Source organism: Bidens hawaiensis, unplaced genomic scaffold (assembly GCF_021521415.1).
Source record: "Bidens hawaiensis isolate Kalapana, Puna unplaced genomic scaffold, B.hawaiensis_p1.1 tig00012636_1, whole genome shotgun sequence".
Taxonomy (NCBI): domain Eukaryota; kingdom Viridiplantae; phylum Streptophyta; class Magnoliopsida; order Asterales; family Asteraceae; genus Bidens; species Bidens hawaiensis.
Window position 1 is genome coordinate 10162 of NW_027492042.1, and position 20444 is coordinate 30605.

The following is a 20444-nucleotide window of genomic DNA, read 5'->3' on the forward strand; positions in this document are numbered from 1 at the left end:
ACTCAATTTATATTGTTTTCATACTTTGCAACAAAATTCACATTATTTTTTTACCTTAGTTGTGGTCCATATAAAAAATCAGTTTTTTGGTTTTTAAGTAGGATCATACAAATTATTTTTTTATATTTTAATTTGAACTAAAATTTTTATAAACACATTGTGCTAAATAAAATCAAAAAGACCAAAATTATTTTGACTCATAGATTGGTTATAAAAATCGATATGCCAATAATGTTACTAAGGAATATGGATCAGAAGAACGGTTTGTGTGATGAAACTAGATTGCGAGTAATTAATTTGGGTAGATGTTTTGTTGTACTAGAAGTTATTTTAGGTACTAATACCGGTTGTCGCACTTATATAATTCGTTATGGTATAACACCTTCAGATAAGAAACTTTTGTTTAAATTGAAAATAAGGTAGTTTTTTCTAGTTGTAGTCTGTTTTGCAATGACCATTAACAAAAGTCAAGGTCAATCTCTAGCAATAGTTGACATATATCTCAAAGACCCGGTGTTTACACATAGACAACTTTATGTAGCTTTATCAAGAGTGAAGAGTGGTGTTAAAATTATTATATTAAACAATGAAGACAAAGTTACAAATAAAGAATAAATCTGGTTTATAAGGAAGTCTTTTTAGTAGCTTATGGATTTTACATTTTTAACTTTTGGTTATGTTTTCAAATATTGTAATTTGAATGTTGTTTGGGTTTATCTTTGTATTTCACAATCATTGGATTTCGTACCAATATTATTTACAACTTAAAGTACATATAACAACTTATGTTGTCTTTTCAAATGACATGTGGTTGTTCGAAAATTTCAATATTTCCACCCGTGTCGTATATAGGTTAATAACCTAGTGTTTAAATATGTTAAGTAATACATATTATTCTTAAATATATTATAACTATTTATATATAATATTAAAAACAAAATTAGTTACTAAAATAAATCAGTTGGTTATGAGATATAAATGGAAAGCTAAGTGATGATATGATGTTATGATCATATAATATAGTTCATTATGGTTTCCAATGTTAAAATTTTTGTTATTTTGCAATTCACCCCAGGCTATCAACAATGGCAAGTTAGTTTATTAAAATTTTCTTATTTTTTAAGTTGACATGGATTTACTTATTAAATAGATTTTTACAAAAATGGATTCTCATCTATTAAATTTTAGAACCCTAAATTGTTATTTAAAATAACTAGTTAATACTAGCATCTTGATATTTTTCGTAGAATCATCATAAATGCAACTCCAAATCAACTTTACTGGTCCAGGTCGACTCCAACTAGCTAGTGGTTGGTCCAACATGATAAGTTTCGTACAGTTAATCCATTAAGCTACAACAATTGTAGGGCTTCATTAGTTGTAACAAAAGCTACAACAACAATTGTAGTAACTAGGCCTTAACCGCAACGTTAAGGCCCGGGCGCTGGAAATGATAATATGGTAATGGGGTTTTAACAAGAAAATGATGAGGCTCACAACACATCGTTAAAGGGGTGTGTTAGTTAAAGTCTCATTACCTATATGACAATGACATGACGCTTTAACTTTAGGTTTAAAGCTTCACCACAACAAGTAGCCTCAGGTCCATGAGTATACCTTAACACCCATGACGTTAGAACTGATTTGACAAAATTTAATGAGTGGGACATCATTTCTATCATGGGTTAAGGGACATTAAAGACAAAATGAGTTAAAGTCCTCATGGACTTTAAAATCCTCTACCCTTACACACAACAATTTAAGAATTCTTTTTAAATTAAACTGAGGAGGGTTAAGCGTGGTTAAACCATTTCCTTTAGATTAGATGAAGTAAAAAAAGGACATAGTGAGTGATGCGATGTCTACGTAGAGTAGAGTTAAATGGCATGGATGGCCTAAGTGTTAACTCTCTCCTACTAGTTAAAATTTTCTTCATCAAAATTTAATAAATACTAATAATAGTAACATGTATTAAGTAGTTACGTTTATACACACTTCATTTTTGTATAACAAAGTTGTTAAATTAATGAAAACATTACTAACTTTATTAAGTTTTATATGATAAAACGAAAAAATTAAAATGAAAAATAATCCGACATGAAATGGTGTTGCACCATAGGTATGCACTATATAGCTTTTTGAACGATAATGAAGTGGGTGGTCTTTAAACAATAACACAGCTGGTTTTATGAAATTCTTATAACATATTGAATCATCCATGTATTCAAGAAGTGGTGATCAGTACTCATGAGGATTTGTAGTTTATTCTTTACCTTTTTCCTAATCCTCATGTTATGTTGCTACTCGGCCACTGCTGAATCAAATCAGCGTACATCTAATGCAGATGTTTCCATTACATGGACCACCAATTACTCATATGACCAACCGATGCTCCTTAGAAAAGCCAACCTAGCACAATTCGCCTGTGGTTTCTTTACTGAAGATGATGATCATGATGAACCTACCTCTTTCTTCTTTGGCATATTGATTTCACCAACCGAAGGACCTTCGATTGAGACTGGGATAGAAATTTGGTCTGCGAACCAAGGCCATCCGCTCAAAGAAAACGCGATACTGAATTTCACTGCAGCTGGAGACTTGGTCCTAAGTGATGCAGATGGAAGAATAGTTTGGAGCACCAATACTTCTGGAAAAGCGGTTGTTGGTATGAACCTAACTCATACAGGAAACCTGGTGTCGATGACCAGAACTCGGTAGTTTGGGAATCTTTTGATCACCCAACAGACTGCTTGGTACCAGGCCAAAAGCTGCTTCAAGGTCAAAAACTTAAATCTAGTGTTTTCTTAACTGGTCCTAATGGTAGGTATTCTCTTCAAGTCACGGGTGAAGGTTTGGTCGCTTCTGTTGAATCAAACCCACCTCAACCCTATTTCATTATGTATCGGGACGAACTGAAGGCACTGAGCTCATACATTAGCTTCTTAAATGGTGAAGTTGACACACCTCAGACATCATCATCACCTCACTATTTTAAACTGATGCCAGATGGGCAGTTGCAAGTGTTTGAATGGCAATCTGATTCTCAAGAGTGGAAAGTGGTAGACGATCTTACTACAGAATTCGAAGGGTGTGATTATCCTTTGGTTTGCGGAAGAAATTCCATTTGCTCGGGCGATAAACAATGTAGCTGTCCCGTGACAGAATATTTTAGACTGGTGAATGATCGCCAACCCATCCTTGGATGCTCCGAAATTACTCCTCTCACATGTAATTCTTTACAAAATCAACATTTTATCACACTGAGGAATGTCAGTTACTTCACTTCCTACACTCCGACAACCCCTGACTTAGCGAGGGTGAATATGGAAACTTGCAAACAAGCATGTCTAAAAAATTGCTCATGCAAAGCAGTTTTTTTTCAGTATGATTCAAATGCTTCAAGAGGAGATTGCTTTTTACCTTCTGAGGTATTTACAATGCAGACTGTTGAACCGCTTCATTATCATGCTTTAGCTTTCATAAAAGTCCAGAATGTTACATCACCTCATTTGTCTCCTCAAATTGTACCACAAGTAGGCTCTACCAAACCTTCGTCTCCTCAACTTGCAAGAATTGTAGGTTCTACGATTGGAAGTATTGTGATTTTGCTTTTTGTGGCCACAGGGTTTATTGCGTACGTAATCCACAAACAAAAAAAGGATATAGACATGGAGGAAGAGTATTTAGATCAAGTTCCAGGAATGCCAACTCGTTTTTCTCACGAAGAATTGAAAACCGCCACAAAGAATTTTAATAAAAAGCTTGGTGAAGGAGGGTATGGATCAGTTTTCGAAGGGATTCTCGGAGATGGCACCAAGATTGCAGTAAAATGCCTTGAAGGTATCGCACATGTTAATAAATCATTCCTAGCAGAGGTTCAATCCATTGGCAGCATTCACCATGTGAATCTGGTTAGACTTTGGGGATTTTGTACATGGAAATCACAAAGATTTCTAGTGTACGACTTCATGAGTAATGGCTCATTAGATAAATGGATCTATCATGGAAATCATGAACACATACTTGATTGGGAATGCAGAAAGAAAATCATTCTAGATATAGCAAAAGGTTTAGCATATCTCCATGAAGAATGTAGACAAAAAATCATCCACCTCGACATTAAACCTCAAAACATTCTCCTAGATGACAATTTCAATGCCAAAGTATCTGATTTCGGGTTGTCTAAGCTTATAGATAGAAATCAATCGCAAGTGATGACTACAATGAGAGGAACCCCTGGGTATCTTGCTCCGGAATGGTTGAGCTCAGTTATCACAGAAAAGGTGGATGTGTATAGCTTTGGAATCGTTCTCCTAGAAATTCTATGTGGAAGAAAGAATTTTGACCGGTCTCGGCCGGAAGAAAGCTGGCACTTACTCCGTGTTTTCCAAAATTGTTGGGAGCAAGAAAAGTTGTTAGATATCGTTGACATGAGTGGTGAGGATATGCACAAAAATGGTACGGAGATTATGGATATGATGAAGTTGGCTTCATGGTGTTTACAGACTGATTATACGCGAAGGCCTTCAATGTCATCGGTGGTTAAGGTGTTAGAAGGAGGAATGGAGGTTGAATCGAACCTGGCTTATAACTTCACGGATCCAAGACTACCAAAAAACAACAGTCATGAGAAAATTTTAACATTGTTATTGCCTTTTGTTCTATCTGGGCCTCGGTGAGTAAGTAGTGTTATGGGTTCTTGCGAATCATTTCTTTGCCTCTGTATTTTGTTTCAAACTAGAATGACTTTATGCTTGTAATATATCATTTTCAGTAAATTTTATAATGGTTGCAATAAATTCAAATTATTATGGTTTTAGCTACTTATATTATGTCAATGTCCTGTATTCTGCTTCACAAGTATTGATCAGCCGGAAACAATAGACCACAGTTCGCACTAGCTTATTCCATAATGGATAAAAAACAGATTGAGTAGACAATCTGAGTTACCAACTTAATTAACCATAGGGTTTAAGTGCTTGTTATATTAATTAATATTTTTTTAACCTCAGCCACCTCCACTTCCACTTCCATCCATTCAGCCCAACGTTCTTATTCAAGTTTGGGCCTCACACGAGTCATCAGTCAACTATATCGCTGTCTTTGGTGTTTTGCATACATGGACATGACTTGTGTGGTTGAATTATTCTGATGTCTACCTACTTAGCTATTGCTAATGGATTTCTGGTTCATACCCGCGGGTCGGGTATACAGGGTCCGGAACTGACTTTTATGCCCAAGTCTACAATTCAACTACATACTTAAATGTTCGATATCTTTTATTATCCACATTCCAGATTCTTTTTCTTCTTTACATAATTGTTTTTGACCCTTACTATGAAGGTAACGGTTGACTTGGTTTTAATATTTTGCTTGCAAAAAAGAGAGTACCACATGTTGGTTCAGGCCCAAATTAACTCAACACACACTCACGTATGTATGTATGTAATATGCACGAAACAAAATAAACCTTGGAACTCTCTGAGATGCTCAAACTATTATATTGAAAATGATAGTACAAGGAGAAACTACGTACTATGCTATCCTAGTTTTAAAAGAAACTAAACACATCCTACTTTATAGCAACTAACTTTCAACGGGAGCTATTCAACATCCATTTTTAGCCATGTTCTCTTCTGAACTCGGTCAAACCCTAACCAATCCATTATTAATAAACGTGCAACAACTCCTACTCTTCCGGATAACCAAAACCAAGTAGGATAATCCATAAACAAAACCGTGACGAGATAACGTGCCAACCCACAACCCATAAACGAACCCGATTAACCCAACACCACATGCTCATGACACGGTTTTATTCATTATATGAGAAGGATGATTGGCCTCAAATGAGTCAACTATAGCAATGAGTTGACTTTAACATACCGGCCATTTTGAATAATTAATGCATCAATTCGGCGTAGTGTCTTCAATGTTGATGAGTCATGAAGATTAACTCTAGTTTCTTCTTTGCCTTTTCTCTTCTTCTCATGTTGTGTCGCTACACACCCACTGCTCGGCGTTTTGAATCATCTCCTACAGCAGATCTTTCCACCATGTCATGCCCCGACAGATCCTCCTTGGAGAAACCAATGTAGCTCAGTTTGCTTGTGGCTTCTTCTGTGAAGAAAACTATACCACTTACTTCTTTTCCATATTCATTTTTGGAACCCGCAGTTCCAAATTTAAGGTCATTTGGTCAGCCAACCGAGACTATCCGGTCCAGGAAAAAGCAATACTGAATTTCACTACAGCTGGAGACTTGGTGCTAAAGGACGGAGACGGAAACGTAGTTTGGACCACCAAAACTGCAGGAAAATCAGTTGCTGGCATGAACCTAACTGATACCGGAAATTTGGTTTTGTTCAATGACCAGAATTCGGTAGTTTGAAAATCTTTTGATCACCCAACAGACTCTTTGTTACCTGGCCAAAAGCTGTTTCAAGGTCAAAAATTGATATCTGGTGTTTCTTTAACCAATTCATCAGGTCAGGAAGGTATGTATTCTCTTCAAGTCACGAATAAAGGTTTGTTTGCTTATGTTGAATCAAACCCACCTCAAGCCTATTACAGTAAGCTTGACTATCTATATGGTAATGAAACAAATAAAGGTAGAAGATACAATAGGTTCTTGAATGGGAGTTTGTCACTATTCTTTCATTCTTCCGAGCCAAGTGACCCAGATGATGCTATTGACATACCTCAAGCATCATCAGCTCAGTATATGAAACTGATGTCAGATGGGCACTTGCGAGTGTTTGAATGGCAGTCTGATTCTTTAAAGTGGACAGTGGTAGCCGATCTACTTACAAATAGTTATGTAGGAGAGTGTGGCTATCCATTGACTTGTGGAAGAAATTCCATTTGCACCACTGGTCAAAAACAACAATGTAGTTGTCCCACAAAAGATTACTTTAGACCAGTGAACAATCGCCAACTCAACATGGGTTGCTCTGAAATTACTCCTCTCACCTGTAATTCTACACGACGTCAACATTTTATCACCCTCGATCATGTCAAGTACTTCACTCTTACAGAAGACATGGAAGGGGTGAGTATGGAGACCTGCAAACAAGCATGCCTAAACAATTGTTCATGCAAGGCAGCTTATTTTCAGTATTCATTAAATGTATCAAGTGGAAAATGTTTTTTACCTTCAGAAATATTTACAATGAAGAATGAAAATTCAGGTTATTTTGTATGTTTAGCTTTCATAAAAGTCCAGAATGTTACATCACCTCCTTTGTCTCCTCCAGTTACAGCAATTTTAGGCTCTTCGAACCATTCGTCTCCTCAAGTTGCAAGAGTAGCAGGCTCTATAATTGGAGGTTTTGTGCTTCTGCTTGTAGTTGCCATAGGGATTATTATGTACAAAGTCCATAAGCGAAAAATGGATGCTGAAATGAAGGAAGAGTATTTTGATCAAGTTCCAGGAATGCTGACTCGGTTTTCTTATGAAGAACTGAAAACCGCCACTAAGAACTTTAGTACAAAGCTTGGTCAAGGAGGTTACGGATCAGTTTTTGAAGGGACTCTCAGAGATGGGACCAAGATTGCAGTAAAATGTCTTGAAGGTCTTGCGCATGTTAAGAAATCATTCGTAGCGGAGGTTCAATCTATTGGCAGCATTCACCATGTAAATCTAGTTAGACTTTGTGGATTCCGTGCATGGAAATCACAAAGGTTTCTAGTGTATGATTTCATGTGTAAATGGTTCATTAGATAGGTGGATCTACCATGGAGTTTGGGAGCAAATACTCGAATGGGAAAGCAGAAAGAAAATCATTCTTGATATAGCCAAAGGTTTAGCATATCTCCATGAAGATTGCAGGCAAAAAATTGTGCATCTTGATATTAAACCTCAAAACATACTTCTAGACAACGATTTCAACACCAAAGTATCTGATTTTGGGTTATCTAAGCTCATTGAGAAAACTCAAACTGAAGTGATGACTACCATTAAAGGAACACCGGGCTATATTGCTCCAGAGTGGCGGACCTCAATTATCACTGAAAGCTGGATGTATACAGTTTTGGGATTGTTCTCCTGGAGATCTTATGTGGTAGGAAAGTCTTTGATCGATCACTACCAGAAGAAGAAAACTGGTACTTGCTCAATGTTTTTGAAAAATGCTGGGAGCAAGGAACATTGTTAGAAATGGTTGATAGACATAGTGAAGATATGCAAGTACATGATACAACTTCACAGATCCAAGAATTCAGGAAACAGAAGTTAGGGACGAGAAAGATTTCACACGATTGTCATTATCTCTTCTCTCGGGGCCAAGATAAGTAGCCATGATGTCCTTGTGGATTATTTGTATGCATTATGCAATTTCTTTAATATTTTTTTTCCTTGTTGTAATATGAATTAATATGTGTTGGTTATGAATATCTTTTATATAGACATGTGTAGTATTCATTGTTCTAGCTAACTGTTTCAATCAAAGAAGCACAATCCTTTTGATAGTCTCGTAGAAAACAAAGCCCACTTTTTCAATTAATCTTTGAAATTTGGTAGAATAAAAAACAGCATTCTTCATTTCAATCATAGTACTGATATTCAGACCTTCTAGCATTTTCATTTATCATAAAATTCCAGATCAAGTCATGCTTAATTTTTGCCAATCCTTGAATTCTGTACGTCTTTTATTACAGATCTCACAAAAGGCATACTACCAAATTTTCTAACTGACTTATTATCCAAATTTTTCTCCATAAAGTTATTAGATTGCTTAGTGTATTGTTTACTACCATTGTTAACAACACATACTATAAGCTCATTAACAGTAATATTAGCAAAAGTAATGTAGACATAACCAAACGAGCCCAACTACTTGCAAGCTTCTCAAGCTCGGATTGATAAAAAGCTCGAAACGAGCAGAGCTGCTTGCGAGCTACTCAAAATTGGATCGATAAAAGGCTCGAAACAATCGGAGACTGAGCCTCATATAAAGCTCTTTTAGTTATCGAACCCGAGCTCGAGACTTGTATGGAAAGCTCGTTTAGGCTCGTCGAGCCTTAACGAGCTTTGTGTATTTAACCTCTTTTGGAAATCTATATATTAAGTTAACACTTCATAGCTGAGCTCGAGTCGGGCTTATCTCATTTAACGTTTCTCCAAATACATAAAAGTAATAAAAAATGTAAAATAAATTAATTAGTAAATAAATAACAAACGAGTTGATCCCTGGCTTAAAAGAGCAACTCACGAACTAGGCTCGAGCTTTAGAAAAAGAAGTTGAAACGAGCCATCTCGAGTCCTTGGATTCAAATTCAAATATTTTGAAATTAAACTTCGACCAATTTCACAATCACAAGACATTTGTTGTTTGATTTTGAAAAAAGAAACATCATAATGCTTGTTGATATGTTTCACTTCACAGCCAAATTAAATATCATTATTATGCTATTATAATTCCCTTGCAACATTTGTAGACATAGTTCTCGCTATCAATTGCTTACTTTATCCAAATTTTCACCAATTTATCGAAACGACTAATGGAATATTATGTGATGGTGGGCCTGTGTTGAATAGAGTAGTATTCGTGACTGTTTGGCCCACACTTTATTTAGCCCATTGTTAAATTGTTGTTGGTTAGTTGGCCTCTCTTAATATTTAAATACTTCAATTGGAAAACAAACAGTCAATCATAAACTTTAAAATGCAATTTTTATCTATTATAGATTTACAATTTAAGATGAAACTAGCAATAATAAAAATGTGCGCATAAGCCCAGCAACGGACTCGAATATCAAACAACATGATATACAAACATAACGACTATCCCTTCGTCACAACAAAAAAAACAATTTGGTTTGTCATGGTTTCGGTATTGTACATGCACTCGCTATATATAATACAAAATGATACTATATTCCGAATAAAACTATGTTTTCAACAAATTAAATTTATATACGTTATTGTGAATATAACTCCATTTTAATGGTGTGACGTAGATAAAAACCAACAAATTGTAATGGCATACTCAAAGTATCTAAAAAAATGCTCTGTATTAAACGTTATACAAGAATAAATAACTAGAAGATAAGCGACACTTTTTAAATGAAAAAAAAATCCCCATCAAGTAAAAACAAAAGTCAAGTAGACGCTACTAACCCCGTTCAGTGAAAACAAAAGCGGTACTTTTCAAACGAACAAATGAAAGCTCAAATAAACAAATGATATCCATGACAAGGAAAAACATGCTAGAATGAGAGACTCACTTCCTTAATCATCTCACAAGTCCCAAATAGCCACGTTCAGTGAAAATAAAAGCCACCAGACAGACACTAGTATCTCTGTGTAGTGAAAACAAAAGCGACACTTTTCAAACAAACAAACGGAAGCCCAAATGAACACATGGAAACCACAACGAGTCAAAGAAGAATAGAATGATGGACTCACCTCCTTAATAATCTCACGAGTCCCTGATATCCCTATTCCATGAAAACAAACGCCCGGAAGTCGCTACTAGCCCTGTTCAGTAAAAACAAAAGCGACACTTTTCAAATGAACAAATTAAAGCCCAAACGAACAAATTAAAACCACGACAAGTAAAAGAATAATATAATGAGGGACTCACCTCCTTTATCATCTCACGAGTCCCTAATAGCATCGTTCAGTGAAAACAAAAGCCCAAGAATCGAAAATCGGCGATAGCCCCATTCCGTGAAAACAAAAGCGACACTTTCCAAACAAACAACTGGAAGCCCAAACGAGCAAATGGAAACCACAACCGTAAAAGAAGACTAAATGATAGACTCACTTTCTTAATTATCTCACAAGTCCCTGATAGACTCGTTCGGTGAAACAAAAGCCCAAACGGTGTTTCTAACCATCTTTAGTGAAAAACGAAGCAAGACTTTTCAAATGAATAACTAGAAGCCTAAACGAACAAATAGAAACCACAACAAGTAAAAAAATACTAGAATGAAGAACTCACCAATTTAGTCATCCCACGAGTCCATGATTTCCCCGTTTAGTGAAAACAAAAACCTAGCAGTCATTGCTATCCCCGTTCAGTGAAAACAGAAGCAACATTTTTTTTTCAAACGAACAAATAGAAGCCCAAACAAACACATGGAAATCATGATGAGTAAAAGACGGATAGAATGAGGGAGTCACTTCCTTAATCATATCATGAGTCATGATAGCCTAGTTCAATGAAATAAAATCCCACCAGCCGTTTCTAGCCTCGTTTAGTGAAAACAAAAGCGACACTTTTCAACGAACAAATGAAATCCAAACGAACATACGGAAACCACGACGAGTGAAAGAAGATTTAAATGATGGACTCACCTCCTTAATCATCTCATGCGTCCCTAATAGAACCGTTCAGTAAAAATAAAAGCCCAACAGTCGTTGTTAGCCTCATTTAGTAAAAACAAAAGCGACACTTTTCAAACGAACAAATGAAAGCCCAAATGAACAAATTGGAAACCACGGAGAATTAAAGAATAACATAATGAGGGACTCACATCTTTAATCATCTCGCGTGTCCCTAATAGCATCCTTCTGTGAAAAAGGAAGACCAATAGTCACTGCTAGCCCATTCAGTGCAGAAGCAACATTTTTCAAATGAAAAACTAAAAGCCCAGACGAACAAATGGAAAAAACAATTAGTAAAAGAATACTAGAATGAAAAACCCACATATTTAGTCATACCACAAGCCCATGATTTCCCTGTTTAGTGAAAACAAAATCCCATCAGTCATTGCTATCCCCATTCAGTGGAAACAGAAAGAACACTTTTCAAACAAACAAATGAAAGCCTAAAAGAATAAATGGAAACTATGACGAGTAAAAGAAGACTAAAATGAGGAAGGCACTCATCTTATGAGTCCCTAATAGCCTAATTCAATGAAAATGAAATCCCATTAGTCGTTTCTAGCCCCGTTTAGTGAAAACAAAAACGACACTTTTAGATGAACAAATGGAAGCCAAACGAACATATGGAAACTACGACGAGTAAAAGAAGACTAGAATGATGGTCTCACCACCTTAATCATTTCACAAGTCCTTGATAGCCCCATTCGGTGAAAACAAAAGGCCACCAGTTCCTGCTAGCCCCGTTCAAGCTGACAAATGGAAACCCAAATGAACAAATGGAAACCACAAGGAGTGAAAGAACATTAGAATGAGGAACACACTTCTTTAGTCATCCAACGAGTCCCTAATAGCCCTGTTTAGTGAAAAAAAAAGCGTAGCATTCGCTGCTATCCCCATTCAGCGAAAAGAAAAGCGACATTTTTCTTCAAACGAATAGGAAACCACGACGAGTAAAACAATACAAGAATCGGGGAATCACTTACTTAATTGTCTCACGAGTCCCTAATAGCTACATTTAGTGAAAATAAAGGCCCACTAGTCACTTCAAGACTCGATTAGTAATAACAAAAGAGACACTTTCCAAATGAACAAATGGAAGCCCAAACGAACATATGAAAACCCCGACGAGTAAAATAAGACTAGATTGACGGACTCACCTCCTTAATTATCTTATGAGTGCCTGATAGCCTCGTTCAGTGAAAACAAAAGCCCACCAGTTGTTGCTATCCCCATTCAGTGAAAACATAAGCGCCACTTTTCGGAAGAAAAATGAAAGCCAAACGAACAAATTGAAATCAAGACAAGTAAAAGAAGACAAAAATGAAGGATTCACTTCCTTAATCATCTCACGACTCTCTGTTATCCTCGTTCAGTATAACTAAAAGCCCACCAATCGATATTAGCCATGTTTAATGAATGTCTCGAAGTTTTTGCATGTGTCAGAAATCATTCCTAGCTGAGGTTCAATCTATTGGTAGCATTCACCATGTGAATTTGGTTAGACTTCGAGGGTTCTATAAATTGAAATTACAAAGATTTCTAGTGTATGATTTCATGTGTAACGGGTTATTAGATCAGTGGATTTACCATGGACTTCGACAGTACATACTCGAATGGGAATGTTGAAAAAAAATTATTCTTCGTATAGCGATAGGTTTAGCATATCTCCACGAAGATTGTAGGAAAAAAATTAATTATGCATCTTGATATTAAACCTGATGAATATTGTTAGATAAATTCCTAAACTGAGACTCCTCTACCCCTTCCCTAATCAAACACCTAACAAGATGATATGGACTATAAAAGTATTATATATTGATGGTAATTATGGTTATAAACATGTTTTAAGCTGTGTAATTCAAATAATTGTTTGCATCTTTCTTCCATTCGCTTATTGGGACACTGTAATATCTTCTTATCGTTCACTAAGTTATTGGTTTGGTGATGGTCGGTTAATTTATATATGTTTTAGTTTGTTTATTATTTAGTTTTAACTGTTTATTTTAGAACTATCGATACTTCATATGTGCATTATGGGATTTCAGGTCACAGGCGTTAAAGTACTCATTTTGGACCTGTTGTGACACGGAATGAAGACCCAGGATGCCCAGCACGCGAAACGATAACATTCGTTGAAGATTGGCTGTAGCAGAACCCATCGCGGTACGCGATGGGTGTGTTGAAGGTCCCATCGCGTACCGCGATGGGATATTAAAGAGGCTTTGACTTTTGGTCAATCGTGGTACGCGATGGGCCATAGAAGACCCCGTCGCGTACCGCGACGGGACTGCAGACGGGATTTTTAGTTTATAACTTTATTTTCATCAAGAAGAAACCCTAACTCCGTTTTGACGAACCATAGGCGATTCCAGCAGTCCAAGAAGGCGATTTCTACCATCATAGCTCGTGTCAAGACCCTACTTATGATCCATATCATCTATATTGAAGATTCGATTATGTCTAGGCTCGGCTAATCTCTTAGAATCGCACCCGGGATGTATAGTTTGTAACTCTTTACAGTTTTTCTCTTGTGATTAAGAATACTTATTGATTACTGATGATTGATATATGATTATTGATGTTTAGTATTTCTGTGTATTCGGTCGGTTTAGGTTTACGTTGGTCTGAACGATCTGTTACCAGTTGCTAGATAATTAGTCATATAACTGTTTGGTTAGATTGAATACAATAAAACATACAATTACCCTTAACTGAGTCACACTGGCAAGGACCGTTTGATAACCAGTGCCGTGTGTAAAGTAATTGTTGACGTCTATGGTTTTGTCTGGTTGATCAGTTTTCAGTTAATCGTTGTTAATCAATCTGTTAGGTTACATGAGATACTGTTTGGTTGCTTACTTGAATTCCCGTGTGTGGTTTGCTTTGTTAACTGCTTAATACTCGTTTACTTGTTCGTTGCTTAGTTCTCTTAATTTAAACTATTGCTTGTGTGATCAGCACCAAAACCGTTTACTTCATAATATTAAATCTGTTACACGAATTGCATTGACCACATACTCCTTGTGATACGTTACCCTACTTGCTCTAACTATTTAGAATAATTAGGTTTTTTATTGACTCGAACGACGGTCATCAAAATGGCGCCGTTGCCGGGGAGTTAGTGCGCTTTTTGTATTTCGTGTTACAAGATTTTCGTGTTTAATTTAATTTTCAGTTTTTAGTTTAAATTTTATTTTACCTTATTTTATTTGTATTTTTTCATTTTACGCGGGTTGTGTTAGTTGTGCAGATTACAGGTTTATGCGCACCCGCCATTCGGGCCGACAGTCTCCGTTAATTTACGAGACCGAAATTGAGAGGTTAGCTCGGTAAAACCGAGTTCAGAACAGAAATTTAGAGATGGAAAACCAGAATCAGAATCAGAACCAAAACGAAAACCAGAACCAAAACGAAAACCAGAACCAAGACCCACTTCCACGAACCAACATGTTTCACCCAGAAAACATACCTAACCCACCAGAATTCAATAATCAAGATGACCAAAATCACTCAGCTCGTGCTTCCAGAACCCGAAACCAAAACCCAAGACGAAACCTAAACCTCTACTTTGACCGAGCTGGACCATCCGCTCCAAACAATAACCCCAACCGCCGAGTTCGGATAAATCTCGATGATGTTCAACAGAGTATTCCGACAGAACATGAGGGAAGTGGTGAAGAAGGAGGTATTGAAATGGTTAGATGCTGGTATTATCTTTGCCATATCAGACAGCACGTAAGTGAGCCCGACACAGACAGTACCGAAAAAGGCGGGCATCCAAGTCGTCAAGGATGACTTAGGTAACGAGGTCGCCACCCGGCCGGTAACTGGGTGGCGCATTTGTATTGATTATCGTAAACTGAACGCGGCAACATCAAAAGATCACTTTCCGCTTCCGTTTATCGATCAAAGTGTCGAAAAGCTATATGGTCAAAAATTTTATTGCTTTTTAGACGGATATTCCGGGTATAACAAGATAGCTATTCATCCTGAAGATCAGGAAAAGACCACGTTTACGTGCCCGTATGGCACAGTCGCATTTAGGCGAATGCCATTCATGTTATGTAACGCCCCCACCACCTTTCAGATGTGCATGATGAGTATCTTTCAGATATGGTGGGGGAGTCTTTGGAAATTTTCATTGATGATTTTTCGATTTTCGGCACATCTTTCGAGTCATGTTTAAACCAACTCGAAAGAGTTTTGAAAAGATGTGTCGAAACGAATTTGGTTCTTAGTTGGGAAAAGAGCCATTTTATGGTCCAAGAGGGAATTGTTTTGAGCCATGTCGTTTCGAGTCGGGGGATCGAAGTGGACCGGGCTAAGGTCCAAGTCATTTCTACTTTACCTCATCCCACCAATGTCAAAGGCATTAGATCATTTATGGGGCATGCCGGGTTTTATAGACGGTTTATTAAGGGTTTTAGTGACATTACCAAACCCTTATGTAATTTATTGCTTAAGGATGCCCCGTTTGACTTTAATGATGAATGTGCTAAGGCCTTTGACATTTTGAAATTGAAATTAGTTGAAGCCCCGATCTTGCAATCACCCGATTGGAGTTTACCGTTTGAAATAATGTGTGATGCAAGTGATTATGCAGTCGGGGCTGTTTTGGGTCAACGGGTTGAAAAGAAACCCGTTGCTATATACTATGCAAGTAAAACCCTCTCGGATGCTCAATTAAATTATACCACAACCGAGAAGGAGTTACTAGCAGTAGTATATTCTCTAGATAAATTCCGGTCTTACATTTGGGGTAGTACAGTTATTATATATTCTGACCATTCTGCTGTCAAGTACCTCATGGATAAAAAGAATGCAAAACCGAGGCTTATCAGATGGGTTTTGCTGTTGCAGGAATTTGATCTAGAGATTCGGGATAAGAAAGGGAGTGAAAATGTTGTTGCAGATCACTTGTCCCGAATTATGGTGGAAAATGGGAACACAGATGGGCCCATTAACGAGTCTTTCCCGGACGAGCATATTTTGGCAGTTTTACAAAATCCTTGGTTTGCTCATATTGTTAATTTTAAAGTTGCAGGTGATTTACCAGAGCATTGGCCAAGGAGAAAGAAGAAACAGTTGATGACCCAAGCTAAACAGTATATCTGGGACGATCTGGATTTGTTTAAAATTGGTGCAGATCAGATGATCAGACGTTGCATACCCGAGGAGGATGTCAGATCAGTTTTGGAACACGCACATTCGTCTGCGTGTGGTGGTCATTTCAGTGGCCAGAAAACTGCTCGAAATGTTTTAACGAGTGGTTTCTTTTGGCCTTCATTGTTTAAGGGATGCTCACGAGTTCGCGACACACTGTTTAAAGTGTTAACAACTCGGGAGTATTTCTAAGAGGGACGAGATGCCCTTGAACCCGATCCTAGTGGTTGACATTTTTGATGTTTGGGGGATCGATTTCATGGGCCCGTTTCCAAACTCGCACGGTAATTTGTATATCCTAGTGGCTATCGATTACATTTCTAAATGGGTTGAAGCGATAGCCACCAGGACAAATGATCACATAGTCGTTAGCAATTTTGTTCAAAGTAATATTTTTTCCAGATTTGGAGTCCCCCGAACCATCATAAGTGATGGGGGATCTCATTTTAAGAATTTTAAATTTGGGAAATTGCTTAAACGATATGGTGTTGATCATAGGATTGCAACTCCTTACCATCCACAAATGAGTGGACAAGTTGAGGTTTCGAATAGGCAAATAAAACAGATTTTATAGAAAACTGTTCGGACGGACAGAAAGGATTGGTCAACCAAGTTGACCGATGCCTTATGGGCCTACCGAACCGCTTATAAAATGCCAATTGGAACCACTCCTTATAGACTTGTGTATGGAAAGGATTGCCATTTACCGGTTGAAATTGCACAAAGAGCGTTTTGGGCTACTAAACAGGTTAATATGGATTATGAAGATGCAGGTAAAGCGAGAAAATTGGCTTTGTGCGAGATTGAGGAATTGAGATACGAGGCATACGATTGTGTGTCCGCTTACAAGGCAAAAATGAAGAAAGTTCATGATGCTAATATTCGGTTGAAGAATTTTGAAGTTGGTCAACGAGTGTGGTTGTATAACACGAGGATGAAGCTCTTCCCAGGTAAGTTGAAAAGTAAGTGGATGGGCCCGTATTTGATTGTAAGGGTTGGAAATCATGGTCAGTACGAGATCGAAGATTTCGATGATCATTTGAGGCAAGTGGTAAATGGCTATAGACTGAAGCCATATTTGGAGATGAAGGACATACACGAGCTGGATAAGGAATCAGTGAATTTTATTGTGACTTCACCGGTTTATGAAGATAACTGAGTTCGAGGCATTGTCGAGCTGTAGACTTTAAATTCAGCGCTTATAGGAGGCAACCCGGGGTTTGTAAGCGTCTGTCCAGTTTTATTTTTATTTTATTGGGTCTTGTATTTAGTGTTGTCTCGAGTTTTGTGCAGTAAACGCCAAGTGTGGGGAAGCTTGTTGAAGAATGGGAAATTAGAGAAGTTCGGTAAGCATTGGTGTAGTACACGTCACTCCAGGTATGTAAAGGTATTCTCAGTTTCTGAACGGGTCCAGGGTGATATTGGGATGCCAAAACAGGTGCGTTTTCGAAAAATTTCATATATGACTTTTGAACCCATCGCGGTACGCGATGGGCTGGCATAACACCCCATCGCGTACCGGGGTAAACCCTAATTTTTTACAATTTGGGCGGCGGTACGCTCCCGGTACATTTTAACCCATCACGTACCGCGATGGGTCATGGAGCTCCGCCGACCCAGGGTGTTATAAACACCTTCTTCTTCATTCTTTTTCTCTCTTCTTTCTTCTTCTCCGGCGTTCTCTCCGTCCTCTCTCTTCTTTCTTCTCCGCAAACTCCATCACCACACCACCACTCCCTCCCTCACCATCTCTTCCTCCCCAATCAAATAACCACCATCATCGCCCATCTCCGTCCCTCCATCTCCCACCTAACCACCCACCACCGCCGTCATTCTTCCTTCCCTGTCACACCACCACAGCCACCCACCATCACCCCTTCACCATCTCCGACCACCAACACAATCACCGTAACCCCCACCATCCCTCCCATCTCCGACCACTTCCGCCTCCCCAGACCACCACCGCTATCACCACCACTGCCGTCTATCCTTACCACTACCGGCCGTCCGCAGTACCACCGTCCGTTCTCTATTTTGCTCTCAATCCTTATTCCCGACATCGAGGTATGTATTTAACTTGTTCAATTTTTCGGATACCTGTTTAGTTTGATATGGGCTGTCGGAAAGAGTGCGTTTGTAACTTTGTTAATTTTGTTTGCGGGATTGTCGGATTGATAACCGGGTTATTTGAGTTTGGGTTTCGTTTTGTTTAGTGTGTCGGGATAATTGTTTTATTACTTGTAGTTCTGAGAGTATGGTTACCGGGTTACGGAACTTATTTTGGGATTATGGTTACAGGTTGATTGGGTTGGTTATCCATTTGACTAATCGGGATTGTTCAATGTGACGAGTCGGGTTTTGAGGTTCACATTTAAAAATCATTATTTTTATTTGTTACAAAACTAATGATAGTGTTTGTTCGATTTTAAACGATTTATGTGAACGTATTTTTAAAATATTTTATTAATACTTCGAAACCCAACCCGACATATTACTTGTGTGTTCTGCACGTTTTTCGAGACAGTTGGTCAGTTTGTGTCAAGTATGTTAGTTTGTCTTTTATTTTGTTTGTTTGTGTTTTGTTAATCGAGTCTCGGGGATAACTTGACAGTTTTAGTTGTTAATTGATTACCCGCCCGTACTCAATCTCCATTCGGACGGGTTAATCTGGTTTTTAGATATACGCACAGGGTGTCCCCGAATTTTTTGTTTTTATTTATTTTTATTTTAATATTTTATTAATATTTTAATATTATTTTATTATATGGGATGACCGCGAAGAAATGCTATACGGTCGTCGCAATATTAGCATATTTAACTTGTTTGCTTGAGTTTGCAGATATGGCAGATGCACCAGAGTCCTCGCGCACCCGGAGCAAGGGGCAGCGGACTGACCCTCGTGTCATCCGCTACGGTAGTGACGAGGTACAGATTGTACCGGGCATCGAGCCCGCAGATATTATGGGTGATGGACGCATTCCTCATCAGGTTCTACGATTTGACTTGACATCAGAGGAGTCTACCAGATTTGAGCGGGTTCGACAGATGCAGCTGCTTCGCCACCGTTCGTTTGACTGGACATTGATGCGTCAATTGGGGATTCACGACCAGGTATGTGATTTATTGAATGCTCCGTGAGTAGATGCGCTTGCGTGTGACTCGATTCCGTATGTCGAGCTCACACGTGAGTTTTATTCGACATTTAACTTCACGCCCACGGAGTTCAGTGAGCCACGCGCATTATCATTCTCACTGGGACGACAGTTGTACGAGATGTCCGTCCCAGACTTCGCCGTGGCCACTGGATTTTATACGGCCGATGAGGTTCAGGCGCCTGCCTTCCTCCAAAGCATTCGTGGTTATACGACACACGCTCAGACTCCTCGTGAGCACTGGCTCACAGAAACCCAGCTCGACCAGTATTGGGCGGAGATCGCCGAAGGGGCTCACTCCAGTTCTGTTGTGGAGTCGTCTATTCGGGACCCCGTCCATCGCTACATTCACAGGATCGTTGCCTGTACTCTCATATGTCGACATTCGGGCCACGAGAAGTGCAGCAACTTAGATCTGCTGTGTTTATATTCTATCCTTGGCCAGCGACCGGCCAATGTGGCGATGCTCCTGCTCACATCTTTCGCTCGGGGTAGCAGACTTCAGGGATACTCAACACACTTACCCTTAGGGCCTTATATTACGAGGATTGATGACCGACTTGGGGTATTTGAGCGCTATCCGACCAGATATTTTACGTTGGGGCCAGCTACGGGTGTTTTTGGGATATCGGAGGCCCATTGGGCAGGGATCGTTGAGGAGTAGGATCCGGTAGTTTTAGTCCCGGTTAGACAGGGCCCACATGCACCACTACCAGAGGGATTGGAGGCTACTGTTTCTCTTCAGAGGGGTATTCCGACACGCCGTCAGCGTCGTCCGACTCCACACATTAAGCGAC

The 20444-nt window shown here is 38.5% G+C and overlaps 1 protein-coding gene and 1 pseudogene across 1 annotated transcript; both read left to right on the forward strand.

The window, feature by feature from the left end:
- The first annotated feature begins 2116 nt into the window (after positions 1 to 2116).
- LOC143541680 (G-type lectin S-receptor-like serine/threonine-protein kinase SD2-5) lies at positions 2117 to 4819 on the forward strand (annotated as a pseudogene).
- A 1242-nt stretch (positions 4820 to 6061) lies between these two features.
- Positions 6062 to 8156, forward strand: LOC143541688 (G-type lectin S-receptor-like serine/threonine-protein kinase SD2-5). The gene is made up of 3 exons (XM_077034446.1): positions 6062 to 6382; positions 6494 to 7683; positions 7727 to 8156. The coding sequence occupies exons 1-3, from the start codon at positions 6062 to 6064 to the stop codon at positions 8154 to 8156; spliced, it is 1941 nt and encodes a 646-aa protein (XP_076890561.1).
- The last annotated feature ends 12288 nt before the right edge of the window (positions 8157 to 20444 follow it).

Coding starts and splice junctions, on each gene's coding strand:
- LOC143541688 (XM_077034446.1), top strand. CDS start 6,062: ATGCCCCGACAGATCCTCCTTGGAGAAACCAATGTAGCTCAGTTTGCT. Junction 6,383..6,493: donor TGTTCAATGACCAGAATTCG/GTAGTTTGAAAA, acceptor TCATCAGGTCAG/GAAGGTATGTATTCTCTTCA. Junction 7,684..7,726: donor CGTGCATGGAAATCACAAAG/GTTTCTAGTGTA, acceptor TTCATTAGATAG/GTGGATCTACCATGGAGTTT.